Below are 20284 nucleotides of genomic sequence, written 5' to 3'. Positions count from 1 at the left end.
TGTGGCACCTTAGAGACTAACTAACAAATAAATTCATTAGTCTCTAAGGTGCCACAAGTACTCCTTTTCTTTTTACTTTCAAATGTGTTACACGTGATTTGAATAAAGTGAAAAAAAGTTGACGTTTGAAAGGTTCAATATCAAACAAAGTGGAATTTTTCAAGTAGCAAATTAACCTTTCTTGTGCCTGCTCATTCCTTAGTGTCTGAAAACATGCAAAATTGTTACATAACAGTCTCAATGAAGTAAACAAATTTCTATTGATAGTTTGATTTCAACAAGCAGGGCTTATTTGGGACAGCAAGATCACTTCAGTGGAGTTAAATGGTATGTGCTGGATGGTTGTCCCTTTGCAATATTGAAGCTGCAGAATTCTGACATGTATACTTGCATCTGCAGCCAGCAATTTCTGTGTACTCCTGCTGTCTGCCACAATGAAAACAATCTTTTCTTCTATCTGTTTCATTTTGTTACTCTGAGACTCTTCCTGTCTTGTAAAGTGATTAAAATAAGTTTAGCATCAGTGTCTGGGTGATTAGTAACATCTTCCATTGTGGTGAATACCTTCTTAATTGCACAATTTTTGTATCCAAGAATACAAAGGATTTAGTCTCTCATTAAGCAAAGATGCCATTTTCTTTATAGTTGTCACAATCAACTTTCAGTTCTGAAACTGATTTTCCCCCTCATTGCCTCACTTCTATATTATTTTTTAAGAAATTTGTTTGTTCTTCAAATTATTTGAGGTCTTTGAGCAAAGGCAGATCTTCTTTTATTAGAATCCAGGGGCCTTTGACAAGTCATGTGAAGTGTGACCCTTCCAAAATAGTGTGTCCATTTTTTTTAATGTTTTGGTTAGGTCATATTTTTTTTCAGCTCTCTTGGCCTATAGACATCACACTTATTTTATTTTAGAGTCCTGGAAAATATGTCATGGATAGGACTAGTTTGGAGAGGATAGCTTGGGCATTAGTTGCTTGGGTATGGTAACATGGGAACTGCTTCGGTTCTGGCACAGTTTAGGAACATCATTTTGAAACGTCTACATAACTTCTTGACATTAGATTTTAATCCTGCACATTTTGCAAAGGTCATTTGCAGAACAAGTGCACTTACCTTTAAAAGCTCAGCAGTAATCTGTGGATCTGACATACTCTGAATTGGCAGTGTTACAGGCTTTAGAGTCTCTGTCATGGATTTGATGGACTGCCATGCATTCATAGATGATTAGGAATTGTTAGGATTAATGTTTGTACAGCTCTTTGACAGTGTGTGTGTGCATAGTATGTAAGTGTTAGGTCCAGCATTGGAGAGCCAAAGAACAGTCCAGTACATGAGAAAGCAAGCAGCCCACACTGGATTGTACGTTATTGGAAAGTTTAATGTGAGTATTAACACATTGGTGTTAAGGAAAATACACTACATGTGTAAACTGTCTGCATTAACTTGTATTTTAATGCTTTTTTAATGCTTAGGTTTCATCATGTTTTATTTAAATCTTGGCCAAGACTTTGAAACCTAACTATAGGATCCCATATTTAAAAATCTGGCCCTTGACTGTAAGGATTTATTTTGTGGGAATAGACTTGCAAGTGCTCTCCAGTACCAGCAGGATAGAGAATGGTTTGTTTGCAAATAATTAATTTTATGATCCTCTGTAGAACAGTGAGTCAAGTGAATTTCTGCCAAGAATTTCTGATATGCTCTCCTACTGTAAGTTAGTCTGAATTGTAAAAACACAATCTTCATTTTCTCCTAAAAACCCTTTGTGGGGAGAAGCATTTTCTGTTTTAATATTACCATCTGTGTCCATGTCTTCCGCATTTTAAATGTCTTGGATGTTACTTTTGGGGGAGCTGGAATCCTGTGCAACTTTAATTTGTATATATACACTTCTGTCTGTCGAGAGAGAGAGAGAAAGAAAATGAACTCTTGGGGGCATTCTGCGCCAACAAAATAAAAAGTGTGTGCCCCCAAAAAAATCATTCTGTACATTTCATTTGTCAAACTAACACTACATAATCATGCCCGTTTCAATATTTTGATAATTTTTTTTCAAAATACCTAAGTATGTCTGTAACAATACAGACCAACACACACATTCCCCCAAGAGTAGAGTGTTAAAGAAACCCCTATGACAACCCGGTTTCCCCTGTCCCCCACGCAGAGTCCAGCCAGGGGGCTAGACACCCTCAACCCCTTCACCACCCCCAGCTCACCGGGGGGCGAGGGGGAGCCTCCAACCAATACACCCAAACCCCCCCCCCCCCCTCCACAGATCCCAACCACGGGGGCCTCCCAGCCCAGATATATTCCCCCTCCACCCCCTGCAGAGCCTAGCTGCGGGATCCGCCCTTGCCTGGACACCCATCCCCCAGAGCCCAGGGATCCAGAGGGATAAACAGCCTGATGCTCTGTCCCAGGCTTGTATGGAGTTTCCTGTGTGTCACCCTCTCCTTCCCTCAGGGCATGCTGGGAACTGCAGCTGCCAGGAACCCTCTAGCTCCCTCCCCCTCCTCCAGCATGGTCTTCTATGTGCAAGCTGGGCTCTGCAGAGTCCAGTGACAGCGAGCAGCACTTCAGCCCATTTCTGTGGGGGAAAGGCAATTCTGTGCACACACCGTTAATTTCTGCAAAATTCTGCATTGTGCAGTGGTGCAGAATTCCCCCAAGAGTAACAGTTTGTAGGTACAAGGGGGAAGAATTAAGATTGCATAGACATCCATAAATGTAGTATTTCCTAATTTTTGAGTGATTTATTCTGCAATCTGAATAAATTAAAGGAACATTAGGTTTTGGGTACAATGTTGGAATGAGATTGTAAACTCTATCAGGCAGTAACTTTGTCTCCTTAGGTATTTCATAAAGCATCACATTCATGTTCATAACTATACATAAAATGTGTGGATCTTATTCACTAATTTCAGTTTTGAAATAACTTTGCAAAATCTTGACTGATTTTTAAAAAAAAGTAAATTTCAAGATATGTCTGTATTTTCATTCACTGATTATTGAATATGTCAAATACGAAATTTTAAGGGAAATTTAAATGAAAGGGTTACAACCTTACTAAGAACTATTTGAGCAGTTCTACACATAGATTTCTTATGCATATAATTATCACGGTCTTTGATGAAACAATTTTTATTTCCTAAGTAGTTGTTTCAGTTGGGATAAAACCTAGCAAGGGAATATAAATGTGAGGAAAATATTCTGCAGATTTGATTTTTAAATCATGTTTATTTTAACTGTTAATGTCAGGTAATAGCTAAAAGAAAAGAGGAGTCTGGAAAAATAAAACTCTTGCTTCACTGGACGCCAGAAGACATGTGAGTATATACATTGTCAGTTATACTATTTGTATGTGGAAGCATTTACAATCCAGTTAATGTGCTGTCCTTTATTATTCTTTGAATATTTAACAATACATTTTCTGTGTAAATTTATTGGGGTTTTTTAAAGTAACCTGGGTGTTTGGAACAAAACAGTCATTAACTTTCTCCTTTGTCTAGTTGATCATCTTCTGTTGCCAAGTCATTGAGATGATCAATTATTATTGTCTATGTAAATGCCTTTTTAAAAATACTTTGTTTTTCCATAAGCAGGTGTACTTGCTATATTAGACCAGAGTAAATGTTAATAGGCAGTGCTGCTAGTCGCCAGTGCCATTAATCATTGAAATGTGGAATTACTAGGGCTGTCAAATGATTTAAAAAAATTAATCGCAATTAATGGTGATTAAACAATAATAGAATACCATTTATTTAAATATTTTGGATGTTTTCTACATTTTAAAATATGTTGATTTCAATTACAACACAGAATACGAAGTGTACAGTGCTCACTTTATATTTTTGATTACAAATATTTTCACAGTAAAAAAAGAAATAGTATTTTTCAGTTCATCTAATACAAATACTGTAGTGCAATCTCTTCATTTCTAAGTTCAACATGTAATTACAACTTTCATGATATAGAATGATGTACAAAAAAACTGCATTTAAAAAAAAAGTAAAACTTTAGAGCCTACACGTCCACGCAGTCCTACTTTAGTGAATCACTCAGACAAACAAGTTTGGTTACAATTTGCAGGAGATAATGCTGCCCGCTTCTTGCTTGCAGTGTCACCTGAAAGTGAGAACAGGCGTTCGCATGGCACTGTTGTAGCCGGCGTCACATGATAATTACGTGTCAGATGCGTAGTGCCTCACTCTACTCAACTATCGGTGTTTTATAAGACCGGTATCTGTAAAAGCTACGTAGAGGTTGAGTAGAATCCAGAAGTCACTGTTGTAGATTTGTAATAATCAAGTCTGTGCACTTCTTCAGCTGGCTTAACAAACACTTCTCCTCCTCTTCACATAAGGACTCAATATAAGTGCCTTCATTAGCCAACTTCTGGACTGAAGCCCTTTTCTTCCAGTAAATTATAATATATTTATATTATATTTTATACGTTTCAATTAGTATTCTATTGTTTAACAGTGCAGTTAATCGAGATTAATTTTTTTGAGTTAATCGCATGAGTAAACTGCGACTAATTGACAGTCCTAAGAATTACAGATTGTTTTGTGACATAGATAGATATAAATGAAATGGTGATTGTTCTGTCACTGTGGTTTATCTGATTCTCAGTATGTCAGGTGTGAGGAAAGTGTGTCAGGAAAGTGAAATAGCAACATACTGCATAAAGTGGACACATAATAGTATTGTAATTGGTAATACACAGCAGGACTACAAAATATGTAAAGCAAATGCTGCAATGTCGCAATAAATTTACCATGGGAATATTACATTTTGTTGCTTCAACTGTAAATTGTGTAATGCTGCCATTTTGGATTCTCCTGTTTAACTAAGACACTAAGGTGGGCAAAGAAAAACCCGTGACTGGTCTATGCCATCTGATGTGGGCTGCGGCGCTGTTTCATTGCTGTGTAGACTTCTGGACTTGGGCTGGAGACCGAGCTCTGGGACCCTCCCACCCTGCAGGGTTGTAGAGCTTGGGCTCCAGCCCGAGCCCAGAAGTCTACACAGCAGCGAAACAGCCCCACAGCCTGAATCTTGTGAGCCTGAGTTGGCTGGCATGGGTCAGCTGCAGGTTTTTCTTTTCTGTGTAGACATACCCTAAGAGCAAACTGCTACACTGCATTTGAAGCTTTCTCAGTGTGTTTGATTGCTTTTTCTTTTGATTTTGAATGTTCTTCAAGTAGTGTCCTCCATGTCAGGATATGTGCTCCTGTGCGCTCTGGATCGGAAATTTTTCATCAGCAGTGTCTGCGGGTCCACAACGGTGTTCTCATGCTCTTCTATGAGGTCATATCAGGAGGGATGGACCTGCTGCCACTCCAATTCCTTCTCATTTGCTTGTGGCTGTGTCGTGACATCTGCTAGCTAACCTCTTGGTTTGCTATCCTGTTGCTAAAATTTCTTTATTTTTGTTTAGCACAGTTTGTGCTTTTATAAAGGGGGGTTTTCCCCTTCCCTTTTTTGCCTGATTCAGACCTTTGTTTTTTCTCAGGTCTTTGGGTCATGGCCTGGAATTTACGTTACGCCCAAGACCCTGGGCTTTAAAGCCGGCCAGACCTGCCATGGGTCTTTCCCCCACAGAGACAGTTCAAGCTGCTCCATTGCCTTGCGGAATCTTGCATCCCCTCCCAATCTAAGATCTGCTCAGGATTTAAGAGCATATCGAATAAATTGAGGAAGGACAGGTTCAGACACCTGTCAGTGGAGTGCTCACTGAGACCTGTGGGATTCAAGTAACCCCCCTTGTACATCAGATCCTTAGAGAGCTCTGGTGATAGTCTCTACTGGCAGTAAACGAAGACCCTGCAGGCCTTTCAAAACCATCTAAGCCAGAAGTTCTCAAACTTCATTGCACTGTGACCCTCTTCTGTCAACAAAAATTACTTCACAACCCTAGGAGCGGGGACCAAAGCCTGAGTCCACTCAAGCCCTGCTCTCTGGGTAGGGGGGCCAAAGTCGAACCCCAAGGGCTTCAGTCCCAGGCAGGGGGCCTGTAATCTGAGCCCCAGTGCCCAGGGCTGAAGCCCTCGGGCTGAAGCCCCAGCTGGTGGGGCTCAGGCTTTGGCCCCATGCCCAATCCGAGTCTAAGCCAGCCCTGGCAACCCCATTAAAACAGGGTCACTACCCACTGTTTGAGAACTGCTGATCTAAACCATTGAAGAAGAGAGGGCTTTCTTCCCCAGAATGGGAGAAAGGAAAGAGAAAAGTTACCCTCAATCTGGGTCTCAGGGACCTTGTGACTAGTTATGGGAACTACTGAGGCTCCCACCAAGACCACAGCACAGGCTAAAAAGGCCATGCCATGTACCGAGAAACCATCTGGTAAACTGCCTAAAGTGGCACCTATATTAGCATTGAACTCTGACTCCGAGATATAAGGATCCCAAGTCAAGTCGTAATCATTGTCAGTACTACCTCCAGCAGCCAGACATGAAGGAGGCACCAGTTGTACTTCAGTAACGTCTCTGGTACTCCTGATGTTTCCTATCCAGAGGCCCTGGTACTGTCTCGTCTTTTGACCCTTGAGGACCTTTGGATTCTGGAGGAGCCTGAGCCATTGTTGCTGAGGGGTACTGTGAGATGCTCCCCACTGGTACCATCTTTCTTGTTGGAGCCTACTTAACCTCCACTACCATGTTCAGTGTTCTCTTGCCCCCGGTACCATCACTGCCTTTAATCCCTCATGGCTCATTGCGGATACATAGATGCATTTCCAGTGGTATCAATTGGATACCATCTGATATCTTAATATTAACAGGGTCTGGTACTGATGCAATTAAAGGACCCATTTCAGGACTCTGTACTCATTCAACCACAGGTAACTGGCACCATTTGCCCCTCCAGTTGACACAGGCAGTAACTCCTTATCAGATTCAGAAGTGTCTATTCAGAGTTCCCCTTTTGAGCCTCCTTCATTTGGGGTTCACCTTGGAAAAACTTTTAGCAGGGGATACACCCAACCCTGGCAAGGAGAAGTAGGGTCCTGTCTCTTTCCCTCCATCCAATGTGAAGTGCAGATGATTCTGCTCAAGGCGAGGATACAGGTGGAACGCAGTGGGAGATGCCCTAATAGTTCTTTGGGCTCACATACTGCTGTATGTTTAATCCTGACTCCCCTACTGCTCAAGCATCTAAACATAGCAAAAAAAACTACATAAAAGGATACACTTCCGGACTTGGTACAGTCACTGATCTATACTTCCTCTTGCATCTTGTCTGACTGACACTCTCAATTACTAATTCAGTTTAAAAATCACAGGATTATCCCTGAATTCACCTAGTTGATATAATAGTCTTCCCTCCCTCCATTGTGGGGTTTTCAGTCTTCACCTACCCAACCATGATGAGGTTTCTCAAAGACCTCTTTAAACTTCTTCTCTCCAATTAAAGAACCAACTCCACCACAGGAACTCCAATTTAGTCTTCAACACACTGAGAAAACCCCCATTTGAACCTGTGGTGAACTATTTTCTCTTCCATCTGTCTGTTAACACCTCATTCCTCATACCCATCACCTTGATCAGGAGGATCAACTTGATAACTGACCCACTGTACATGGTGTTCTGTCACATCAAGGTGACTGTATCCATGCCCTCGCTTCTTTCCTAAAGTTTCCTCGGGATTCTACTTCAGCCAAGAAAATCACCTACTGTTCTTTTATCCCAAGCCTGACTCTTCAAGAGAAGACGTGAGCCTTCATATACTGGATGTAAGAAGAGATCTTGCCTTTTATCTAGATAGCACTAGGCCCTTTAGGACTTCACCCAGATTTTTTTTTCAGTTGCAGAACACATCAAAGTACAGGTGATTTCCCTTCAGACTACCCAAATGGATTGCAGGATCCATCTTAAAGCCTCAGGGTTTTGTCCCCTTCCAACTGGCTGACTCCACCAGTTGCCATGCTGAGAAACATATGCATCACAGACAGGGCCAGCTCCAGGCACCAGTGAAGGAAGCAGGTACCTGGGGCGGCCAATAGAAAGGGGTGGCACTCCCTGCGTTATTGGGGTGGCACATTCTGGTCTTCGGCCGCAATTCGGCGGCGAGTTCTTCATTCCCTCTCTTCCAATTCAGTGGCGGCTCAATTGGGTTTTTCTTTCTTTTCTTCGCCGCTTGGGGCGGCAAAAAAGCTGGAGCCAGCCCTGATCACAGACATCTGCAGAGCAGCACCCTGGTCTTTGAGACACACGTTCTCCCTGCACTACGCTCTTGTGATTGCTTCCAGAGCTGATGCTGTTCTACATTCTGTAATGAATGCACCTCCTCATGGAGGTACTGCTCAGGAGTCTTTGTGGCATGGAGCACCCATAAGGACGCTACTTGAAAAAGGAGAGGTTACTTACCTTGTACAGTAACTGGAGCTCTTCAAGATGTGAGTACCTATTGGTGCTCCACTCCATGCCCTCTTTCCCTTCTGCTTTTGGAGTCTCTAGTTGGACTTCTATGGTTGAGAAGGAACTAGAGTGGCAGCGGGTTCACCCCTTCCTATATGCCCTTGTACTGGGGCACGAGGGTATCTAGGTAACAAGCGTGCAAGGACCTGTGGCCACTGCTGATGACAGAGCTCCATTCCAGAGTGCACAGTCATGCACACATCCTGCTGAGGACACATCTCAAAGAACTCCAGTTACTGTACAAGGTAAGTAATCTCTCCTTCTGCCAGATTTCATATGACAATGGTTTCAGCCCTCCTCAAATAGGTTTAAGGCAAATAGAAAGTTTTAAGTATCAAATATTTCATACATCATTGATTTACTTTTCTAAAATACTCTACTATAAATATGGATGAGAGCTCTCTCTTTCAAATAAGAAAAGTTCTTTTGTATGCAAATATTATAATCCTAATTATATGGAAAAGTGGAATAATCTTTTTATTTCCACCTTGTTCTAATATTATTAGGAGACCCATTAGAAGTGTAGTTTAGCCAGTGTTGCGCAATCCCTGGGTTTTCCACAAGTTTTTTTAATGAAGTTACTACTTTTTCTTCTCAAGGTAAGTAGAATTATAATAGGTCCACATTCTTGAATCCATGCTCTTGCATATGACTGGATCTGGAATAAGTCAGAGCTAAAATTCAGAAAATTTAAATGGCTGCATCGGTAAGGTGGCATGCGCCGTCCTTCTTTGGAGACTTTCAAATAAAATCCCTGTGGTACTGTCGATCAAAGAAGCTCTAGTTTTGTAGCAATCATCATATAATTTGAAATTAGTCATGGATTTTCAGGTTTCAAGCATGACACTATCATAAGTGAATTTCCATTTATTATTATTTCCAGTAATTGCATATAATAGCTCTGCATTCATTCACTCAACCAACATCTCTTGGAGCAAAGGAGTATTTTTAGATTCAGTGATACTTTTGATCAAATAAGAACTGAAGATTGATGCAGATACCACTGTGATGAGCAGGTGTAATCTAAATATCATAGATCTTCTAAAGCAGGTAGGCAAACACATGTTCTGATGAGGTGGTTTTAACCCCTCAGATTTTCAGTGTCCCAACTGGTCGTGTGCAAGAGCATGAACCCAACGGTGTGGATCTATTATAATTACTGTCTTCAGAGAACAAGGATTACTGGTAAGTTATTTTTTTCTTTCCTGGAGTCATTGGCATTTTGGTTTGGTGTTGTAACTACCTGTGGCCTTTTTTTTTTTTTTTTTTTTTTAAATTTGCTGCTGTACTGTACAGTAGTGCAGGATGATTGAGTAATTTTCAGCCAGGAATGGGAAGGGTAATATAAATATTTCAGCTGCCACTAAGAAGTACTATTCTTGCCGTTTCATTGGGCAAGATTGAGTCTGAATGTATTAAAAATAGAACTTAATATCTTGTAATAGAATTATAAGTTATGAGAGTGTTTATAACAGTACTATAACACATACTTATTCCTATTACAATACAGGAGATAAAAAGTTATTTGCTTAATTAATTAATACCTGAAAGTTTCAGGTCTATGATCATTCTAATATCAACAGAAATATGATTTAAATGTTCAGTGCAATATTTTACTTTTAAAGAGTCATGCTAAATTTCAATATTTCAATTTAAAGAAATGAACAACATTTTAAAATCTGTCGTAGAGTGTAGAAGAGAAGTTACTCAGATACGTTAGACAATCCCATATTTAAAGCAAATGTAAAGAGTGGAAATTCTGGTCCATTTAAAGGAATGCTGTTTCAACAGAAGTGAACTGTTACCCTATTTTTCCAAGAAAGCCAGTCAATTTGCATGTTTTGACACAATAATCTTGGACTACACCTTTGTAGCTAACTTGAGTAGGCGTAATGTATTAGTTGTAAATCCATAAACATTCTGTACTATCTGGTGTAGGTAAGAGTCAGGACAGAGCGCCAGATGGCATGTCTTCCCTAATAAACACAGGGAATAAAAACTATAGTTGATTTTGGGGGTCAGAAAAAGAATCTGTTCTACTGTATTTTCTCCATCTTAAGTGTTTCAGATTGCCTCTTAAGCTTACAAAAGGACTACTTTTCATAAGTTGCTATCTTTGGCCATTTGTTCTACGTTCCAGATATCTCTTGTATGAAGTTTTTTATTTACTTCTGTTTCCTTTTCAGCATCAGTTGGTAATTTCTTGTTTTTAATTTAATTTCCATTCCAAACATCTGACTTAGATCAATCCATTGATTTCTTTTCAGTATTTTCTGTGCCACAGGCTCCCTTAGGAACAGTTATTACTTATTTGTAAAATACATTTTATAGACACTTCTTTTTACATTTCACCAATGTTCTCTGTAAAATGCATGCATATATGGCCATGCAACATTCTTCCATATACCGTGCATGTCACAAACCTTAGCACTCACAGCTTCCTAAGCAGCAAAAGAAAAAGCCAGTTTTAAGTGGACTAGTTTTGTTTCAGAGCATTGTTGAGTACTAAGAACTGGGCCAGTGTGTTTCGTTTGTCCCCAGCCCTTACCCAGGAGCCTCACTATACGCAGCACTGGGACTACCTCCAAATTTATGTAGTAACCAGGTTCTACTGTATCTCACCCTAAGAACAGTTGAAATACGAGATACTGAACATGCTTGAAATCAGCTGTCTATATATATAAAAAAAAAAAGAGAATTAATACATTTTACTTCATTATTTTGACTCAGGAAATCATATTTTGATGAACACGTGAAGTAAGCTTTAGTTTTATGAAAATTAAGCAGATAACCAGTAAGTTCATTGGTCCAGGGTGAAGCTCAGGGCATTTAGTATTCTAAATTACCATTACCTAATACTTGAAAAATCAAACATACTATTTTTGTTTTAGTTTTGAGATTAAGTTGAATTTATTCTTTTTTGTTAGAAGTCACTGTGTGCTTTTCTTTGTTTTACATTTAAAATGCCAAAATTCTGAAATTCAAGATACAAGGACATTATTTTATTTTTTCATCCAGTATTTCTAAGGAACTATAACTTCAGCCATTCTTAGCGTCTCTTTTGCATTGTAAAGGTAAGGAATGTATGAAAATTCTGCTGTCCTTTTCCCACCCCAGTGGGGATGCTATTTTAGTGCTTGGAATTTGAGGATTATATTAAAATACTTCATAAGTGCAAATTTGCCACATACTTTTGTGGTGAGGAAAAAGGATTGATCTTTTTTGAAAATTTTTATTTTATTTATTCATAGTCTGCCTGATGTGTGGGTAAATGAAAGTGAACGACATCAATTAAAAACTAAAGTAGTTCATTTATCAAAACTACCAAAAGATACTGCCTTGCTTCTGGACCCAAACATATACAGGTAACTTCCTAATTTTAAACCTCTTACATTATTGAAATAAAGTCTTAAGCCTCGCTTAACTTTTTGATGCCAGAAGCCAAGATTGCTAATGCATGATGCACCAGTGCAGGGGACTTCAATCCTGCCAGTGTACAGGGGTTAAGTTCTGAGGTTTTAAGTCTTTTCAGAATTGCTTAACTTCTTGAACTGAACTCTAGTAACTGAGAAACAGGGAATGTATGTATTTACCAAGTGTATTTTACTTTTTTGTGCTTGGTGTACAGAAATTCTAGTAAAGGAGGTACATACAGTGGAATCCTGAAAGATCACTTCTGTTAAGATCACATCCTGGTTTGTATACCAATTTTTTTAAAGTCCAAATTTATCTTTTCATATTTTACATTCAGCTGTAATACATGCAGTATTACTTTGGCTATGTCTACACTACAGCCGGATCGACGCTCTGAGATCGATCCACCGGCGGTCAATTTTAGCAGGTCTAGTGAGGACCCGCCAAATTGACAGCAGATTGCTCTCCAGTTGACCCCTGTACTCTAACCCTGACAAGAAAAGTAAGGTAAGTTGACGGGAGAGTTTCTCCCGTCGACCCCTGCAGTGTAGACCCCGCGGTAACTCAACCTAAGGTATGTCGACTCCAGCTACGTAGCATAGGTCGACTTACCGCGGTAGTGTAGACATAGCCTTAGAAACCTGTACTTGTATACAAGTACTATTTTTTTAATACAAGATTCTTTATCCTTTGGGGTGGGGTGAGGGATAGTACATGTCCTTGAGCAGTACACACGTGTTTTTAGGACTTCAGATTGGCTTCTAATCATCACATTTCTAATATTTTCTTGTTATTCCTTTGTGTTAGCGTGCTATACTTAATCCTATAGATGCCCACAATTGTATCTTGTGTAAAAAATATTTTAAAGGTAATCTGAAATGCTTTTATTTCTTTTTAAACCAGTTAAGATCCCAAATCAATAACAGGATGATACATGTGTAGGATTAATTATAAAAACTTAAATTGAAAATCTGGTTGTTTTCCATTTACCTGCCATGTTCAAAGTTCAGTGTTCTTGTGTTTCTTGACATCACTAACGTCTAAAGCAATACACAGAACACTCAGCTGAGGTCTGGATGTGTATTGAGCCTTTCAGTTCACCTTCATAGTCAATTTACTTCACTAATCAAATTAATGGATTTTGAGTATGGAGAGAATTAATTTTACTATATGTTCGGTCTCTCTAAAAGTAAGTATTTTAAATACTTACTTGAATATGAATGACTGATGTGAACTAATAATTCATAAGTGTTATGAGAAAAATTAGACTGTATCTTGTTTTAAAATGTTTAACACAAACTGTTTTTATTCCCTGCTTTAGGTATTAGTTACGTGTAATTTTATGGCCCAAATGGAATTTAACTGATGTCATATAGATCAATTTGTTTATTAATTTATTTTTTGCCAACTTTCTAGAAGTTCTCATGAAAATGGTTATGATGATCCTTTCAAATGAAACTCTAATTTTTTTGGGCTAAGAGAGACCCCAGTAAAACTACTAAAATACCCCCCCAGGAAGTAATCTAGAATTTTAACTCTTGGAATTGTGTACTGATAAATATTGCTCTTTTGGAAACCTCACAGTATTGTTTGATCAAAGAACTGAAACTGGAGCCTAAAACTTGCATGGGGGAAGAATTATTGAGGGGATACTAGTCACAGTACAAAGGCTGAAATAATGGATCCTAGTATGGGGTTTTTCTAAAATGACATTTGTTTGAATAAAATTTTATGAAAATAAATTGTGTATAATCATGATTCCAAAATACTCCATACACAGCTATATTGAATCAGCTGTTGAGATGACCTCGAACCATAAATGTATCATCTTCTTTTGCAGAACAATGCCACAGAAGAGGTTGAAGAGGTAAAAACCAAGCAATTGGGGACACCTGCAGTCTTAGTCACTGACAATGGAATTAGAAATAAAGTTGCACATTAGTCAAGGCCCCCCAACCCACCCCCCTTCTTTTTTTCAAATCCTTAGATAATATTTATGCTTAGTGTAAACATTCTGTGAATGAAGTAGATGCTTCTGTGGAATATATTAATATATTACTGTATATCCACATTGTCATGGAATGGTACAGTGGGAGACTGAGCAAACACTCTTCTGGCAACTTAGTGGAACAACTAAAAGGCTTTGCATGCTTGCTTCTTTAAGCTGCTTTTCTTTTGTTAGTATATACAGTAGTTTGATGAAAAGAGGAAGTAACTAACCATCACAACTTACACAGTTCCCGGGAGAACTCTTAACAAGCTGCTAAGAGTTTAACACTCACCAGACAATGAACAAACTACCAAGGCTTTATCCTATTACCTTCTGAGTATGGTGGATCGTGATCAATCGTCATTTGTACACTTGTGCGTCCTTTCACAAAAACTAATAAGAGACATTAAATGATGTTTAAACAAATGTTAATGGAATGCTTGTTTTTCCCAATCAGCTATAAATTCATATATCCAAGTAAGACTGAAAGGTGTTGTTAAGAGTGTTGCAGTATGTCTGACCCTTTTTCAGGACTAGTACTGTATGTTAATGAGGTCTACTTTTATGTAATCTTTATTACTGAACGGTTTTTGAAAAACCTCTACTTTAGCAGTTAGTGAAATTGGTGTTTGATTTTAATTTTTTGACCTTTTAAGACACTGTCACTTGTACAGTATATGTTTTTTTTATTTGGCCTAATCTTTTCTAGATGTAAAGAAAATGATATTTTTTTAAAACATCTAGAAATTCAACCTTTATGCACCAAAGTTGGCTTTGAAAAGGAAAATAAAATCACTTTCTTGCTTAATAAGCAAGAAATCATGGATTTTTTTAACTTACAGAAATAGAAATGTGTGTAACTTGTTAGTCTTGTATGGAGACAAAAATGTTGCATATAGATAATAGGACATTGCTTGTAAATAATTCAGCAGATTTGTAATATATTTTTATATTATGAAATGTACTGTAGATGTTTTTCTAGAGGCATGAAAGTTAAAATGTATATATTATGTTAGAAAATATGGAAGGATATTGTAATTCACTAGTGCTGCCAGAAGAAATGTTTAAAAAAGCACCTTCCTAACAACAACAAAAGTCGTTTGCATACCTAAGGGACTATGTACTACTGTTAATATCTGTTGTAAGAACAAAAATACATTGAACATCCTTCCCAGAAATCTTTGAAGGATGAACAGAACCCATAATGGCACTCCTTTCTGATAGTGAACGTGAAATCAGTCATTTCCTTGCTGTTGGAAGGAACTAATGTAAAATATATGTGCAGTCAAACTGCAGAATTAGTCTTCCTTATTGGGGAGGAATTTTCACGTTACTACAGTGAAACGAAAAACCAGCAGTTTTTACACTAAAATTTTATTAAATAGAATAAAACTTAGAATTAATCCTTTGGCTGCAGGGTTAAGTGTTTCCTAATATAATACGAATGCATTCTGCATTGGTACTGACACAAGAGACTTGCTTGGCTCCAACGGGTTAAATATGTTACTTATATACATGAAAAATCTTATCAAACAAAATGAAGTGCAGATTAAAAGCACCACTAATATAAGATGTTCTGGAATGGTTGGTTAATAAATAAGGGTATTATTCATAAGATTTGTAGCAACCTGACTTTATTTTTAAAAAAAGTACAGTGTTTTGTTTAATTTTTTTGCTTGAGCACTTCATCTACTGCTTATTCTGTACCTATAAAGTAATCCACAATCTCTTTTTTTGGTTCTTTTTTAAAATTTGTTATAAAATTGCCAAATAGAAGTGTTTCAGATATAGTTTGTATTTGTATTTTTTTAATTTTATTGCTTCATGAGTTCCTTGTAAGTCATCTATAATTGACAGATGATTGTAGACCTTGCCTGAGTATTTTTTCTAATAAAACAAAGCAAATAACCACGTTAGCTTCCAAATTGTAACCATTTAATGAAGGTTTTAAAAGAGCTGAAGATATAAATTAAATATCTTTTTAGTTTCTCTGTAAATGATGGAATGCACACTTAAGAGTTGTTGGATATAAATCCTGTACTATACCTGTAAACCATTAATAATCAACCGGTGATTGTCTGTTCTTGCATTTGAGAAAAGCATTCTGTGATATCCTAATGATGCAGGAGTTGCCTGGGGTGGGGCAGAGGGGCACGAGGGTGGAAGAGTCCATTTAAAACCAAAATGCAGGGGGACAGACAGAATTAAATCTGAGTTTGCACTGGTAACAAAAAGGTAAGTGCATTTTTTTTGCTTTGTTTTAGCTTGAAGAAAGTTTCTGAAATGATTTATGCTTACACATATCCACTTTCTAAATATATCTAATTCTTTTGTGTCTGTGTGTGCTTCAGATGCAAGAATTAAGTGCCAATGATTTGTTGCTCCAAACAAATACCAACTTTGATAGAGGTATACCAGGCACATGCAACAGTATTTCCACGCATCTGTCTGAGTGACTACTTGAATGTTACTTAGTATTTTTGAAGAAGAACATTAATTCTCCAGTTTGGACTAATTCAGGCTGTTTTCTTTTTTCTTGGTATTACCCAGATATATAACTTTTACGCATGTTTTTCTGTTTCTGTTTATAGGATGTTTTTCATAAGGGAGAAGCCACCCAAGTAGTTCAGTCAGAGAATGCATTTTCTCATTTTGTATGTGTGAAGGTTTGCTGCTTTTCTACAGTATATGACTGACGGGTTCACCCAGGGGTACCACCTGGAATTGGGGTACTTCTGAGCCCTCTGACCCACCAGCCTGGGCTCCCTTTCACACTGTACTGCTGTGACAAGTTGCAAAGGCCTCCAGCCCGCACTTTCACCAGCATTCACACAGGTAGGGGCACACCCAGGCTCTCTGACCACCAGCTTCCCAGCCTAGGATTCCAGAGCAGTACAGCACTGTCCTGCCTTGGTCAAATCTGGCCAGTATATGGGTTTGATACCCGGTCCACCTCACCCTCATTCTGAAGAGGACAATGCGCACTTGTGGTAACCAAGCAGAGATTTTCCCCAAGCACTCCAGTCAAAGCTCACTGGTTTAGATGGAAACAAAAGAGATTTTAAGTGAGCGTAAGTGATAGCAAACAGATCAAAGCAGATTACTAATCAAATAAACACAAACTAAGCTTAATATACTAAATAGATTGGATATGAATTAGCAGAAGCTCACTCTGAGAAAGGATACAAGCAGGCTGCAGATCCATGAGCAAGCTGCACTTGCTTTACTGCTTGGAATCCCCAGGTGTTTCATACACAGGTTAGAAATGGCTTTGGTGTGGGTCCAGCCCTTCCCTCAGTTCAGTCTTTGTTCCTCAGGTGTTTCCAGGGGTAGTCTTGTGTGGGGAGTGAAGAACCACAGATGATGTCACTCCCCGCCTTATATAGATTTTAGCACTGGGCGGGACCCTAAATTCCTTCTAAGCTGCACAGCTGCCTATTAAGCCCTGTGGCCAGCTTCATGGCTGCAGTGGGGAGAGATGCCTCCCCCGTAGAAGGGACCTGCGGCGGTTGGGGAGAGGCACCTTTCCCTGCCAGCCCCAGCACAGACAGTAGGCAGTTTGTTGACCCAGTTACATGTTTTTTTAAAAAGTTTGGAAATGATTAAGCTTCAGGGCATAAAACAGCCTCTCACTAAGGGTATGTCTACCATGCAGTGTAAGCCTGGGCCTAACCCAGGTTGCGTCCACACACCAAGTGTGTTAACCTAGGGCCCCAGGACCCTGCAGGGCTGGAGGGTCTGAGCCCATGTTAAGCTGGGACCTAAGGTCTGAGCCCTATTGCTTTCCTGTGTGCATTCTGCCACAGCTTGAACTAGGTCCTGGAAGACTTCTGGGTGTATCCCAGAGTTCCTTGGGGCAACTTCTTAGTCCTTTTTATGCCAACAATATGGTGCAGTACAAGGGTTCTCAACCTTTTTCTTTCTGAGACACCCCTCCCCTCTCCCAACATGCTATAAAACCTCCAGGGCCCAGCAGGGAAGCGGGGGAAAGGCTTCAGATACTGGGAGGCTCAGGGCTCCTGGCTTCAGCCACTCGGTGGGGATGGGGGGGAGCCAGGCAATCTAATGCCAGCCTTGCTTTGCAGAGCACATGGATTTAGAGATTGCAGCCCCCTGGTTAAGAACCGCTGGTGCAGTCTATTGCACTTTATTGCAAACAGAAGCCACACCTCCCTTTGCAAATGGCAGCAGCTCAGGTCAGTGTTAGCTCATTGTCTACAAGCACGCTATCAGAGAGCCTTCAGGGTTTTCAGTGGAGACTGATTAGAAGAAGCTTTTTGCAGAGAGAGCTATTTTCTGGTCCTATGACCACAGCCAGATTTTGATGCAAGGGCCAGAGAGCGGAATGGGGACTAAGCAGCTGATTGAAAGATGACCCCCCAACATCCCAGCCGTTCCTGGGGCTACATGTGCAGGGGTGCCCGGGCAGCATACACTGTTAGGGTGGCAAGTGGTAGCCAGCCCCAAAACCTCCCCGCAGCCTCCTGCAGCAGCGACTCTGGCTCCTCCTTGCTGCTGCCAGGATGGTGGGGGTCATCCCTCCCCTGGCTGTGCTGAGCCAGGAATTCCACAACTTCCCCTACCTGCAGGACAGCTGCTTGATCCCACTCTGCTCTCTGTCCTTTGCTCCTGGCGGGTGACCCTCCTTCCCCCCCCGCCCCCACCGGCCCCTGTCCTTGGGGCTTTGTGTGCAGGTGGGAGGCAGCTCCCAGCTGCCAGGATGTTGGCAGGTCATCCCTCCTCTGGCTGTGCTGACCCAGGAACTTTGTCACTTCCCCTACCTGCAGGGCAGCTGCTTGGTCCAGCTCTGCTTTCTGTTCTTAGCGCCTGGGCCTCTGCTGTCCGTGGTGCTACGTGTGCAGGGTTGCAAAGGCAGTGTGCACTGTGAGGTTGGTGAGTGGGAGCCAACCCCAGACCTTCCCACAGCCTCCTAAGGATCCCTCATCCCTGTTTCTTGGGGTGCGGTGAGGGCAGGGATAAGGTTTCCCTGGGGACTGCTGGAGCACACTGCGTTCTGCGCCATGGGTGTGCACTTCACCGCTCTGCAGCTGGCAGCAGCCAGGCTTGTACGGGGGTTCCTCTGAAACCTACGTTTCATGTCAAACTTCAAAACAGACAGAAATAAATTTAAAAAAACAAAACACCTTCGTTGAACATCCCATTTTAAAAATGAAGAATTGCAAAGTTTCATTTTAATAGTTTGACAGTCCTGGAGACTGATGTCCTGATTATCCTCAGAACAGGGGCATGTGGGCATTTTCCTGCCAACGTGACTCAGTCTAGAGGTGGAGAGCCCAGTTCTCAGATTGATGGTAGTTCAGTGTATAAAGCTGCCTCAACTGCAGTCATACTCCTGAGAGCGCTACCAAAGGAGCTTATTTTGCAGTTTATGTACTCATGTGTTCCTTATGGGCACCTGAGTCCCATGAATAGAATTGGGCTAGGGTATCGACACAGGTGGTAGAGAGGCTGATAGCCACTCTGGGATAGGTTACTTTAACTCAGGACTGTTCATTGCAGTATGGACACCAGCGCCCCAGGTTCAAGCGTGGGTCAGAAAATCCCTAATCTAACATTAAAATGCAGTATAGATGCTCAAGGCCAGGGTTCCCTGATAGTGGTCAGCTGACTCGAGTCCCACTAACCCAAGGCTTATGACCAAGGTTGCTGAGTAGATGTAGTCTAAGAGGATTAGAAGAAACTTCTCCATAGGCATAGGGGGCTATCAAATGGTCAAACTGCCCCTGTCAGGGATCTCTCCCCACTCTGAACTCGGATACAGATGTGGGGACCTGCATGAAAGACCCCCTAATCTTATATTCTACCAGATTAACTAGATTTTACCTAACTAGATTAGGTTAAAACTTCCCCAAGGTACAATTCCTTTCCTTGTCCTTGGATGGTACTGATGGTACACACTGTAAACCAAGTGATTTACACAAAAATTCAGGAAAAGGGTCACTTGGAGTCCCTCTTTCTTCAAAATATTCCCCCAAACTCCTTCACCCCCTTTCCTGGGGAGGCTTGAGAATAATATGAGTACTGACCAGACCCTTTGTCTCTAGGACACTGAAAATCAATCAGGTTCTTAAAGGAGAACTGTATTTAAAGAAAAAGTAAAAATCATATCTGCAAAAATCAGGATGGAAGGTAAATTTACACGGTAATAAAAAGATTTAAAACAGAGGATTCCCCTCTAGGCTCAGCTTCAAAATTACAAAAAACAGGAATAAAACTCCCTCTTGGCATAGGGAAAAATCACAAGCTAAAACGAGATAATCTAATGCATTTCCTTGCCCTTACTTACAATTTTTGTAATCTTAGCTCATTTCAGGTATGTTTTCAGGAGATGTTTTACCTGCCTGGTCTTTCTCTCCATCCAGAGAGGGAACAACAAAGAGAGCACAAACAAAACCTTCCTCTCCCCCAGATTTGAAAGTATCTTCTTTCCTCATTGGCC

At 40.2% G+C, this 20284-nt stretch overlaps 1 protein-coding gene across 6 annotated transcripts in view; it reads left to right on the top strand.

The window, feature by feature from the left end:
- The window catches only part of AEBP2 (AE binding protein 2), an 86920-nt gene extending 71031 nt beyond the window's left edge, over window positions 1-15889 (top strand). The window contains exons 6-9 of one of the 6 annotated variants that reach the window (XM_073318678.1): window positions 3262-3329; window positions 11672-11785; window positions 12049-12115; window positions 13675-15889. In XM_073318678.1, the coding sequence (XP_073174779.1) occupies window positions 3262-3329; window positions 11672-11785; window positions 12049-12103 (237 nt within the window). In that variant the 3' untranslated portion in view covers window positions 12104-12115; window positions 13675-15889. Of the gene's footprint in view, window positions 1-3261; window positions 3330-9513; window positions 9606-11671; window positions 11786-12048; window positions 12116-13674 lie in introns of those variants that run through there. The other 5 variants (XM_073318687.1, XM_073318695.1, XM_073318705.1 and 2 more) reach the window with 5 other exon arrangements.
- The last annotated feature ends 4395 nt before the right edge of the window (window positions 15890-20284 follow it).

The sequence above is a fragment of the Lepidochelys kempii genome, chromosome 1 (genome assembly GCF_965140265.1).
Source record: "Lepidochelys kempii isolate rLepKem1 chromosome 1, rLepKem1.hap2, whole genome shotgun sequence".
Classification (NCBI taxonomy): Eukaryota; Metazoa; Chordata; order Testudines; family Cheloniidae; genus Lepidochelys; species Lepidochelys kempii.
Note: the sequence above shows the minus strand (reverse complement) of the source record. Positions and strands in the feature narration are given on the sequence as shown.